Source organism: Pseudopipra pipra, chromosome 1 (assembly GCF_036250125.1).
Source record: "Pseudopipra pipra isolate bDixPip1 chromosome 1, bDixPip1.hap1, whole genome shotgun sequence".
NCBI classification, from domain to species: domain Eukaryota; kingdom Metazoa; phylum Chordata; class Aves; order Passeriformes; family Pipridae; genus Pseudopipra; species Pseudopipra pipra.
The window spans coordinates 107834298-107847589 of NC_087549.1; the positions used below are offsets into that span (position 1 = coordinate 107834298).

General features: G+C 42.0%; 1 protein-coding gene across 1 annotated transcript in view; it reads right to left on the reverse strand.

Moving 5' to 3' along the window:
* EEPD1 (endonuclease/exonuclease/phosphatase family domain containing 1) overlaps positions 1-13292 on the reverse strand; it is a 62774-nt gene that overhangs the window by 11163 nt on the left and 38319 nt on the right. The window contains exon 3 of the mRNA XM_064670105.1: positions 483-593. Coding sequence (XP_064526175.1) covers positions 483-593 — 111 coding nt within the window. The remainder of the gene's footprint in view (positions 1-482; positions 594-13292) is intronic.

The following is a 13292-nucleotide window of genomic DNA, read 5'->3' on the forward strand; positions in this document are numbered from 1 at the left end:
TAGGAGACAAAGTCTTCTAGGTGAGGATGGCAGGCTGCATGGCCCCTCTGCAGACTCTTCACTTGCAAACTAGGAAAATGGGGAGCCCTTACAAATGCCAGCCAGTGCAGCACCAGGGAACAACCTCAGGTGATCAGCACGAAAAAATTCACAAGTATTGCTGCCTACCAGGGGCAAAACTGAGGGCTCTCTCCTTGCCCTAATGTGTAGCCTTTCTTCTGTATTTCTGTACTGCCTTTATCCACCATACCTCCCACAAATACACACACACCTTCCTCCTTAGAAGCACACCACAATTCTTCCAAAACATCAATCGCGAAGTCAAATTGAAAGCTATAGGAACAGTCAGCATAAAAAACAAGAAATGCAAACCTTTCCAAAAAGGATTTGCAATGTGTGTTGCCTTAAACATTCAAAATACATCCTTGGTTAGAGGGAGAAAAGAAAGCAACGCCAAAGTTCAGACTTAGGGATTAATGTACCTTGTGTAGCTGGCCTGAGGGTTTTTCGGAAACAACACCCTTCCAACATCCTCTAGGGCCCTTCCACTTGCGGATGTTTGGCAGCGTTGGCTGGTTCAGCTCCATACAAAACTAGAGAGAAAAGAAAGAGGAAAAAAAAATATCAGCTTTGTAGGGTTTTTAAAAAACTGCAAAATAAAGCATGTAATAAAGCATTGGTAAGAGGCACCGTGGAGCACAGGCTGTGCTCTTTGCACTCCCTGAAGGCTCACAAAGGAGGTGGTCTGAGTCACATCCCAGGCTGACTCACCCCTGACCTGGAGATACATAAAAATTAAAATAACTTATTGCAAATGCTGCGAGAAGAACGTTTCTCCCTCAGACCCTTTTTTTCCCCCCTCCAAAGCTACTTGTTTGATTGGAAACGGGTTGCCTCTGTGCTGCTTCCAAAGATGTTGACTGCACCATATCCCATCCCTGCCAGGGGCTTCAGGAACAGCTGCTGAATACTCCCAGGGGTCAGGAGGCCTCCACAGTGTGGCTGGCTCCACTCCAACAATGCAGCCACTGGCATGACACAAGAGGAAGGGTGTAGGCCAAGCTCAATAGCTGGTGTTTTGGGGCTAAGGTTCCTCTGACTTTATGCCAGGAACACGTGGTTGAGAACCTCCACGCATGAGGGAAGTGGCTGCACACTCGCGCGCAGTTCCAGCACGTCCTTCTCACGCTCCCTAGAGGTTTTCGTCTTCCTGGTCACTGCTATACAACCACAGCACTCAGACACTGTTACGTGTCCAAGCACATGGTCAAAGCTTTAGAGGCTGCACCCTAATACCCAACAGATCAGGGATACTGCAACAGTGGACACTGTGGAGAACCACTGAGCCCACCTGGATAACATCCTGAGATTGATAAATAAATAAATAAATAAATATTAATAAAAACCACCCTGGAAAATCTGGAATCTGGAACTCACTGATGTGGACAATATGGAATACATTTTGCCAGGAGTTTCAAAACAAGGCTTAACAGGAGGAGCTAGAGTCCTTGGCAAAGCTGATGCTGGCTCCAGAAAGGCTCAGCCTGGAAGCTGGCAGGGATAGGCATCGATCAAACACCCTGGCTGTGCTGCAGGTTCTGGCTGTGTGGAAAGGGGATAGTTAAAAGTCATCACTGTGAAAGATCAACAGGGACTTCCACTGTGCATCATTTTGTTCTGACACTGGAGAAACTGTGTTAAAATGCAGAGGCTTTCATAGTGAAAGAGGACCCTCAAACAAAATTTTGTATCCAAAATGTCCCTCCAGATCAAGCAGCAATTTAACAAAGAAGGATTTTCAAGGCAAACAATAACAGTGTATACACAGCAACTCTTTGCAATGGGGCATGCCAAACGCAGTTTGAAGAGCTACAGAGCTAAGAGTTTCCTACATAGGTCCCAGTAAAATGATGGAATAGTTATTGTCACGTTATTTTATGTTTTGATTCAAAAATGAAAAATAAAGTCTTGCTCTTGCACTGACTGCCTTGGCTGCAAGTTCAGCATCCTGGAGGCTGAAGCTGTAAGCAGTGATTTTCAGGTACACAAAACCCAGCCACTCTTTTTTGCCTCAGAAGGCCAAGCGTCATGCAAAAACGCGTGGCACACCTTTTAAAACAGTTTTCTGACACGTAGAAGTTGGCTGGGGCTTCTTATTCAAGATGCCACACTAGCACATCACATTGTTGCCCGTTATGTACCTTCAGGTAGAGCTGGGGCTGGGCAGATTTATAAAACAAGGAGGCACACAGAGTGTTTACACGGCCTGGGAACAGAGCCTGGCTCTCAACTTATCACCAGGTGCTACTCCAACAAACACGATAAATCACGGCAGCAATAATTACTCATTCCTGGTGCCACCCTGATGTCTTTAAACAGGGTGAATTTTGTGAATGAGTTTCTTAACATTTAAATAACTTAAATCAGCAAAAAAAATATAGGAGTTCAACTGTAACCTGACAAAAGAGTTAACTTATCTCTGAGTTGCAGCTGTCTAGAAAGTCCAGCCAGCACAAAGCATATGACACGGGTGAATAAATCCTACAGAAACCATCACTTTATTAAAAAGAGCATCTGCAGTCAACTAGTTTGAATAGTTTGTTTCCTCCAGATTGATTTTTTTTAAGGCCTGGGTTTAACCTTGTGCAAACAAAGAGATGACAAATAAGATTACATGGTTTGTTCAGAAAAAAAAGCCATCAGTCCATTCTGGGTACGGCTGCAGCAATGAAGAACTTGGCCTACAGCAGCTGACTTCAGTCTGTGCCCATTTTCCAGGGCTTACAGGCACACAGATTTTGAAGCTGTGACAGCATACTTGCTGAGGTCATGTTTTTTTGCTGAAGCGAGAAGGGCATTTTTCAAATCATGTTGTTCTGCCCACAAAACCCAACGTCAACCAACATTACGCTTTCCCTCATGCAGTAAAAATATACAGGCAAGCTCCTAGCCCACAATGGGAATGAAAAAAAAAATGCCTTTTCTCTCTGCAAAGCTAAGTTAGACCTATGCCAATCCCTTGGAGAAGCAGTTCTTCAAGTGGTAAAGAAAAATGAAAATTAAAATCTCGGTCAATAAGAACAACTTTTTTTTTATTTTACCAAAATCCTCTTAAGAAAAAAAGCTCTAGTTTTGTTATTCTCTAGAGCCTTTCAGGCTGCAACTTTCATGAAATTTAATCAGCTTCTTCATAACATGCTACACATACCAAGTCAAAGCTCACACGCACACCATAAGACCAACAGTACCAGGGCTTGTTCGCTTATGCCCTGTATTACATCTATGCCACCATGGTTTCTCTTCCAGCTGGGTGCTGGTTTCTGTGGGATAAGCAGTTCTGCCAGGGAGCAGGAACATGGCAGCACCAGGCTCCAAGGCATACTCTAAGCAAAGAGCAGTCTGTGCTCGTGAGAGGTCAACTCCCTTGTGCCAGGTACCTACCTGCCCATTGGACTCAATGATCTTAAAGGTCTTCTCCAACCCAAAATGAGTCTATGAGTCTATGATTGCCCCCATTTGGCATGCAAGGTGCCAACAAGGGCCACCACTCCAGGAACTGGGACAAGTTCCATTGCCTTTGCTTATTGGCAATACATCACTTTCCCAAGAAGAGAGTTTCCAAAGACATAATTGTTCTTTGTCCACCCTGATAAAGAGCTGGCACCTGTTCCTCCCAGCCTGTCCAGAGGCAGAGACAGGTACAGTAATGAACTTATGACTGATATTGGAAAAGAACAGAGGGCAGCTGGAGAAGCTGAAGAAATGCACATTTGAGGAGGGACTGGAGAGGGGAAGGCAAGGGGTCTTGGGTGAATTTGGGAGTGCATAAAAAAAATATGCTGGGCTGGCACGTGCTGGAGATTATGAGGAAGTTACAGACTCCCTAACACACCTACCTGCCTCCCCAGGACACTGCAAACACTGCCAACAAAAGCATCTAATTTGTGCATAGAGTTCGATCTCTTCAGGTACAGGAACTCCGCCCACTAGGAGAGCTGCCAGCAAGCACCCTGCAGCCCATAAGCAGCTCTCACCACCCCTTCTTCAGGATGCTCTGGTTACTCTGTGTTTCATTTTGGGGTGCTATTTATGCATCCAGTTCTATTTGTGCAGCAGCACCATCCTTGACAGACGATGACACCACTCCACATCTTTCCCTGACAAGCATTACTCCTGTAATACCAGCTCTTGGGACCACCCTGAGCCAGCAACTTCCCTTTTGCTCAAAAAGAAGATGGACTACTCCTAAACTCTGAGGAAACTAAATGTGACCCAGGAAAACAATGTCTTAGGGTTTAATAATAATTTTAGACTTGGAATAAGCACAGAGGCTATGAGAAGAGTAAGGAGAGAAGGAGCAGTGAGGAAGAGATTCCGGGGTGAGCCTATTGTTATGACACTGTGCATCCTGGTGCAGTAATCATCACCTGAACTTCAGAAAGGCACTCAAAGAAATTAAATGCCCATTTTGGTTAATTACCACAGAAGCTTTCAGGCCAAAAAGGGCACTGCAGTTAAGGTAAACAACCTGCTTCACCAAAGCAAAGGTGATTTTCATTCCTCTTAATGAAGAAGAGAGATGAGAACTAGGAAATAAATATTCCTTTCAAAATGACACATATACACAGTTACTTTTCTTTTAGCAAGCACTAGAGGGAGCAGCTTTAATGAGTACCAGAGGCGACTAAGAGATTTGTATCAATTCCTTATCATCTCAGCTATGTGGAGGTGTCATATTAGTAAAGATTTCCCCATCAACATGGCGAAAGAAATTTGGAGTTCAAGGTAAGGGCTGTTCCATGCTACAGAGCATCTCACAGTGATGGATTTGGTGCTTCTAGAAAGGGTAAACAGAAGATCTCTAAGATATACCATCTAAATTGTGCAGTGGCACTTGAGGAGAAGCTCCCCAACCTTCTTCAATAAAACTCTCATCCTGAAACATGGTCTAATATATTTCTGACAGAAGATACAACAAAATGGACAGTGGCTTCATAAGACCATCTGGCACTGCTCTTTTTTAATCCATCTTTTAATACATACATGACTTCCCTGCTCCATCCCTATGTACTGTATAAACTAAAAATTAAATGCACATTGTCCTTTCTTTTCTTTATTCATCCAACTGGACCTTTATTTCTCATTGAAAAAACAGACTCAATCTACCACATACAGGATACAGCTACAGTTGGTGCACCCTAAAGAAGCCTGGCCCAGAAAGTCAGGAGCAGAAACATTACAAATATCTCTGAGAAGTTGAAATCAACACCTTTGGTTTTCAAGCAAAACTTCCTGATTTGACACCGATGTCCCAGAAGAAGACTGTTGTGTTAGATCACATTTGTGAATAGGAATAGGTGGAGTTAAGGGGTGGAGAGATTTGTGGGTGCTGTATTTTATGGAACTGGCTATTGAGGTAGGGGTAGGGAAAGGTCAGAGGCTTCAGGACTTTTGTCCTGGTGTGGGCACACATGACAGCACAACACAAGTCAAGACGGGATGCAAGACATAGCCAGGCCAGGATGCTCAGCGCACTTCTGCAGCCAGATAACACTGAATTGACTTCCCACAGGCTGGAGCAACTCAGGAAGAGGACACAGAGGAGCATCAGGCCTTTCAGAGACATCTGGATTCTCCTATAACCAAAGGTAACAGCACGGAAGGAAGTGTTATTGTGGTTAAAGGCTGAAACAGAGACTCAGCATTGGATCCCATTTCCCACTGACAGGAGTGTTGTCTCAGGCCTTTATTGCTTGTTTGCCTTTCCCTCAAGCATATCCTTTTCCTGTTTGCAACACAGTAAAAAAATACACACTCAAGAACTAGATGAATCCACTGCCATGGGGGAAGCAGTCACAAACTCTCTTCAGAGGAACCATGTAAGTAACATGAGGGGAAGTTGGAGTGACTCTATGTTAAGACACAAGATTTTTCACATGCCCATGAAACTAGTCCCTTCTAGGAAGACTTCATTAAAGACTGCATAATGTTTATTGCTTGTGTGGTTCAAGTGTTGATATTATAAGGTCAAATAAAACTTGGCAGGCAGATGAGGGTCCAATAAGCAGATAATTATGGATGTTTTCAAAGGAGAACAACCCCCGTCCAGGGAATCAGTTTCATTCTCAGCCACATGTGTATATATATATCATGTATATATACATCTGTGATGGAAAAAAATTTCTACTTCTCCATACTGTACATAAATCTATAATGGCATTAGAGCTGAAGAAATAATAATTTTTTAAAAATTATAAGGTTTAGGAAAAAAATTCTAGGATGAAAAAAAAAAAAAAGATAAGGAACCAATCCACTGAAAGGGCAAAAGCCACAGATTTACTCACGGAAACCTTATCTGCCCCTTTGGCCATGTTAATGTGTCCTGTTTGTACTGGGTCATTGAGACCTGGGGGAATACTTTCCCACCCTTTATATGCTGATTTGTCGTTCCTAAAACTAAACCAAAACATCCAGATCCATGACTGAATAAATCCTTGCTACCCTCCACGTTCTTCACAAACATTATCTAATACATCCTTCAAAAAGCTCCATAAATTTTGTGAGAGGTGAAATCAAGATAAAGCCCTTCAGCAAAGCCAAATATTCCACACTGTCTCTCTTCAGAAATACAGCACCTGTAAGCACAGTCACCACTTCTACACACCTTTGTGTGCTATGGACATACAAAGATCATTTGTTGGCATAATGTGCATGCGAATTGGGGTCCCAAAGCTTGGTCCATCTGAAGGCACCTATGGCTTTTTCATCAACTCCAGATGAACTCATTTGTTTTTGTAGAAAATGTACTGCTTCTGCTTCTTAAAGAGCATACCAGTAATTCAGACACCCATAGAGGAAGGATTTCTTTCCTCTGAAGATCAGATTCTCACTCAGCTCCTAAATGACTGCTCCAGGCACCACGTTATGGACTGCAGAGTCAACACTTACCATGCTGCAGCCTCACCACCCAGTAGTGTTGTGGTGACCTGAATTCCCAGCTTTGCTGCAAAAAACACTTCTAAGCTTACTTAGAAAAGGAAACCTCTGGGACTGAGCTTCTCAGAGGAGATAGAACAAGAAAGGATCATTTTTCAAGCCCAACTATACGTAGGCTAGAAACTAAGTTGTCCAAGTCCCTCTGCCTGCTTCAGAGGGGTGTAATTCTGTGTCTGCAGAGGGGCACTGGTTGGCAAAGCATCAGAGGACCCCATCATTTCGGCACTCTTGGTTTGGTAGCAGCTAAATGATGCCTGGCAAGATTGGAAAGCTTTTCAAATCGAAGGCATTGTTTCCCACATCAGGTATCTGAGCCCCATCTTGAACTTGACTCTCTTTTGAACCTGCACATGGATGTGAATCCAGCTGGACACGCGCCTCTCTCCTGCCACTGCTGTGTTACTCACCTATTGTACTTCATGAATGTGTGGGAAATAATTATGCTGATAAGCTTAACATTATCTCAGTTATCAAAAGTGTCTAATGGTTTGTTTCCATATACGAACCTATTTGACTCAAGTCACTTGTGGGGTTTTTTTTAAGTCAGGCTTTACAGGATCAGCTGGGGAGTGGTAGGAGCCTAAGTTTGCACTCCCACATTATTTGCTTTCCCTTTTGAGTACTTATTTTGGCAAAACTTAGCAGTGAGTTTCTACACTGCCCTCCCAGATGAATTATAGCTCACCACAGCCACCCAACTGTTTAATTCTTTATAATATCTAAGAGGAAATTACTTTCTTGAGCTTTGAATATATGATTAAAAAACAGATTGTAGCCCATAAAACTCTCCTTTAATCACAGTGTTCTCAAGACAACAATGCAGATCATTCATTGGCCTGTTCTCCTACCTTCATCCTAAACAAAAGTGATTATTTATAACACTGTATTTTTATAGATCTTCAAAAGGAAGACAGGGAAGAACCTTTGGTGCAGAGCAGCAAAACAACAACTGAAAGAGGCAATGCAATAACTCCCCAATACATTTTAAGTGCTCAGGCCACTAGTAAAAAATTGTGGAATGCTCAGCTACCTATTGTCAAAATGGAATACTCACTATCTTTCAACCAGTTTGCCATTTAATAGGAAGGTGTCTTCATGGATGCTTGGTGGAAGTCCTTTTCCTGTGGAAGAGTACGGCCATATTTGGCAGGCCTCCATGAAGGAGAAGTTTTGTGGGTTCTTAATTTCTCATGTTTCCATTCACAAGCTGAGCTTTTAACTTGTACTTCATGAGACAGGCTCATTTGGCAGAAGACATTTCCTGACTACTTCTTTTCCTACTCTTAAGGATGTTCTTTTTGTTTTTAAACATAACACAGGAATTAACGCTCAAGAGGTCATCAAGGATGGTCATAAATCTTTGCAATTTATTCTTGAAGTCTTTTCAAGAGAGTGTTTTATTCTTCATAACTAGGCAGTATAATCATTGACATGCCAGAGGACCGATGCGATATAAGGAAGAGTAAAAAGAAACCCTCATGACTATGAGGTTATCTTTTTCATCAAGCTGGTTTTATGAGAGGTGAGTGGTTGAGTTCAAGCACTTCAGCTATGTTGCCATAAAACAGTACCCAGCTCAACTGGGAAGCTGTGCTAAAATCATAGAATCATGAAAATCATGAGCATCCATGCTGTAGTTGTTCGGAGACCTGACTACATGCTAATTTGGACTAGATATAACGTACTGGGCAATCAGGAGTCGGTGGCTTCCTGGGAACCCCTCTTTTTTTGTTGTTGTTTTTGTTTACTTTTGGTTTTTGTTTTCTTTTGGTTTTTGTTTAATTCCTGGGATGATTCTTTTCTCATGAAACTCAGGAATTGATTTCTCTGGTGCAGACTAAAACAATGTCACTGTGAGTACAACCTTACCCACCCAGTAACTATCAGGACTACACAAGGTGACAATGAGTTTATCAGAACCTAGCCCCTAATATGGAAGGCAAATAGAAAATCATCCTATGAAACATGAGATACAAAAGTGATATGAAATAGTTTCTTGTTAACCAATTCAAAACATCCCGAACAAACCAAACAGTGAGCTCTATCTATTTGCCATGATCTGAATCTCCTGATCTGCACAGTGCCTTCAGCCAGAGGAGAAGGGGAGGGAGAAAAAATATGCTAATACAAAAGAAAAGCAAATAAAACTGAAAGAGAATGGGAAAATCACAATATTTGAATGCTATTAATCAAGGAAAACTGCTTAAGCATTTAAGATAACTAGGTCTCTCTCTATTCCCATGATAAAAATTTACTAATTTCTAGAGATGATGGCAAGTGAGTTGGGTGTTTTGTGGCTTCATTTCTTTCCTACTGTTAGTATTACTGTTTTCCCCAGCTGATTTACATCTCTGCTTAGAGCAAGCATTCTTTCCCATGGTAAGAACACAAAAACAAGGAAGAAAGAAACACATAATGTGACTCACAACCACTGACAGCCTCAAGTATTTATTCTTCCTTCAGGCATTGATTACACCAGCCTACAGAACAGTGTGCCACCTTCTGTAAAGTTATTTAAATTGGTCTCACCTCCTAATCCATTACTTTTTTTTTGGATGCTTATTATCAAGAGGATCGCTTCCAGGCTGCTAGCATTAGGCCATGTTATCTCACCTTTAAAAAAAAGTCTCATACACCTGTTCTTTTTTTTTTCACAGCTCTAGCCCTTAATTTAAAGAACCCAATTTGACACTGATTCCTCTTTGAAATAGCACATGCTTTATTTATAAGTTTGCATGAGTAATAATAGATGGTTTTCTGTCTGTCCTTACTGGCATGCCCTCCACAGAGTCTATAGGACTGTCCTCCAACCCTGACCACTGTTCTGCTCTAACAGATGCCATGGACTCCGGCTTCCCATAGAGAGCATATGGATTGTTTAATCCACATAAATGATCAAAATTTTTTGGGGGGGGGACATTAAAACATCCCTGCTGCTATGTCAAAGGGGAAAAAAAAAAAAGCCAAACAAAACCCCCCACCCTTCCCCAGATTGCTGACTTCAAAACTGGTCCTGTTCTATGAACTTGCTTTGCCTTCTGCCATCTTCTAGAAAAAAATCAGGAAAAAGGACTGACTAAGGACCCCTATTACTTCTACAACCCACAATCAAATCTTAATACATGCCAGCACTTGTAAACACATATTTTTTGTTTCTCCCTGTTCTGGAAGTGTAGAGAATGATTTCACTATTGGGTGAGTTTGGCTTTTGTTTGGGCATAAGACCAGACGCCCTACAAAAGAATGCCCAGCTATTATACCAAGCAACCTCCATACCACCACTGCTCAGAGAGGCACGCCTGTGCTCTAGGGAAGAAGGCATCTCATAAAGGACAGAATTTTAAGAGAATGTGTTTTCTTTGTAGCTCCCTGTGGTGTGTACAGCATGGTTTCTAGTGTTTTGTTCATTGAAGTCCACTGATTATCAGAAAATAGATGGGCAATGCAACTAAAGAGAAAAAACAATCCAGCCAAGATCAAAGACACCAGAAATTCTAGTAGATGAAAGCCTGTGCTTCCACTGCTGCTAACCACGTGATGAGAGTTTGCAGTTGAGGGGCCTGAAAAGACAAAGTAGTCATAGGGCCTCCTACAGAGAGCTACTGAAATCATCATGGAGCTGGCCACAGCTGTAAGGTCCACCGATACATCTCCTTAAGCCATCTAAATCCCTCCTAGAGGACAGAAAGGAAGAAAATATGAAAGGCCAGAAGCAAACACTGTATAGCTGCAGCATTCCTAAGCCAGTTTAGTAGATAGGATAACACCGAAAAAGCCTGTCAACATCATTTCCAGCTCCACTCAGCCAAAACCAATTCCTTCCCAATAACAGCTATACTTCCCTTCACTCTTAGCTTTTATGATCCCAGTGGACAAAGTTTGAAAAAAATTAATACTTTGCATTACTGAGTATTACCTGCACTCAGATAAACAAACAAGACAAGGGAGAGAGGGGGAAATATAGGGAGGGTGTGGGAAAGCAAAAGAACAGAATAATAGGGAATAAGGTTAGAAAAAGAATTAAAGTTAAGTCAGCTGGGCAATTTGGAATAACCTCCTTTTACTGTAAGTGGTTAATCATTGACTCCTTGGTGGCTTTGAAGGAACAGGGCAGGAAAACCTACACCAGCTGATGAATTATGCAGAAGTCTATCCCGGCTGAATTAGGCAAAGGAGATGGTGAAAGACTTGACTCCACCTATCCTCTCTAGAAATGGGGAGCAGAAAAATGAGGCAGTGACAGGGCTGGAAGAAACTGAACAAAGGTCCCGACTAAGTCAGTGGCCACGCTGACATCTCCTTTTCCTGTTCTCTGAAAGCGAGACTGCTGTTTCCTTATCTGACTCTAGAGGACAGCCAAACGTACTTGATTTTCAAACGGGTCAACTGGTTTCTGGAAAGGATAGTTCTAAGAACAGACAGCAAATATAACTTCTTTACAGCAACTAATTCATTAATTGCAAATTGCCTTATGATCTTTTTTAACCAACAGCTCAAAGCAAAGCAAGACTGCAAGATGGGGCTCACACTGTACGGGAGGATTATGGCAACTAAAAATATGCACACAAAGACTCAGTCCTGAACTAACTGCATTTCTGGGGTACATGTCTGCTCCAGCTTAAAAAAAAAAACCAACAGAAAACCCCCCAAAAAATCACATCAAATGCATACATAACCATATTTATATCCATGCAAGCAAGAAATTATGTTATCCCTGCAAATGGAAAACAGCACCTCTCTTTCAAACACAGAAAAGCTCCTACGGATAACCTTTCACAAATAAACAACCTGCTCTGCTTGGAGAGGGATTTTATAAAGAACAGAGATTACAATGGGCTTAATCATGATTAAACACTGATCTGGCTCAATCTACTCAAAAGCAGACAAAAGATAAATAAAAACCTCCAGCAGATGCATTTCATACTGGAAATTCTGGAACCTCAATTGACGTCACACTTTTTATGTTCTGATAATATCTGGAGGAAACAGTACACTGGATCAAGAAAACAAAAGCAAATTTTTACTTAAAATTCTCCATGTACTGTGTAGAAAGAAGGCGGTTACAGCAGGGAATGAACAGGGCAGCTCAGCATTTTACAAACCTGTTTTTGACTGCAGCCGAAACTGCACTATCAGAGTGACGCTACTAGAAAGAAACAAGCACTCCATTTTGTCCTCATCTCCTGTGCCTTACCCTGTAAAAATGGGCAACAGTACTCAATGCATTTTCCTTCAGGCAATAACTACTTCTGATCAATGGCAGGCATGTTAAATCTCTTTTAGTAAAATAACACCCTCAGCATCACACCAGTTGTAGTTCAGTGATTCCTCAGGCACAGTATGAAAATTCTGCGTGATGGGACAGGGCTGCATATAGCAAATATCTCCCAAATACAGACATCTGGTCTTTCCTACAGCTGAGGAAACGCAGGAAAGTGATTCCACATCATGGGAGACAACTTCAGCCATTAGTACTTCTGAGGGAGGTGGGAAATGTCAAAAAAAGGAGCACAGATTTTAGAGATTGCTTGCTTACAGTGCTAAGCTTTCCATTGTTTGAAACAAGGCAAATGTGTTTTCTTTGAAGAAAGAGAAGTCACTCTTTATATGGGGCAGGGGAGTCTCTCTGGAGGAGAAGGCTGATCAGAGTTTTCTGATTCTATCATCTCCAGCAGAGATGCACAATGGATGACCAAGTAAGATTCGGCCAGCAGACAGAAGAGATCCCTTCCTGTGCTGAGAGGGCTAGAAGGTACATCGCTGCCTGTTCTGGTGCCCAGCGAATGCATCCTGTACTTCATAGCCACAGGCACAAGGTGAAAGACTTTCAATCCCTCTTGATTTATGACTTCCAAAACTTCTCCAGTGAAGGTGAAAGTCCCCATACAGACAGTGCAAGCCTACTGGTAATTACTTTGTTCTTTTCACTTTCTTTTCACTGACCTCTTGGACATAGCTCACATAAATTTGTCATCACTGTCACAGGCAGACCTTAAAAGTAAAATTTATGTTACCCTGATTTTCAAGCTGCAAGTTATGATCAACTTCAAGAAGATCACCCCTAAACAAAATCAAATTTCTTACCCCAATTCCTATCATCCTTCAGCCCACCCAGTGTTTCTCTCAAGCTAGTCTGATAGATCACCTCCGACTTCAAGGAGAATAATCATCGCTTTGCTGAAGAATTCCACACTTTACAAACTGCAGCTCTGAATCACATAATTTACATTTCCTAGATCATATCATGGCTGGGCTTCGCGAACGAAGATTTGGGGAGGGCTCTACCCACATTTGTT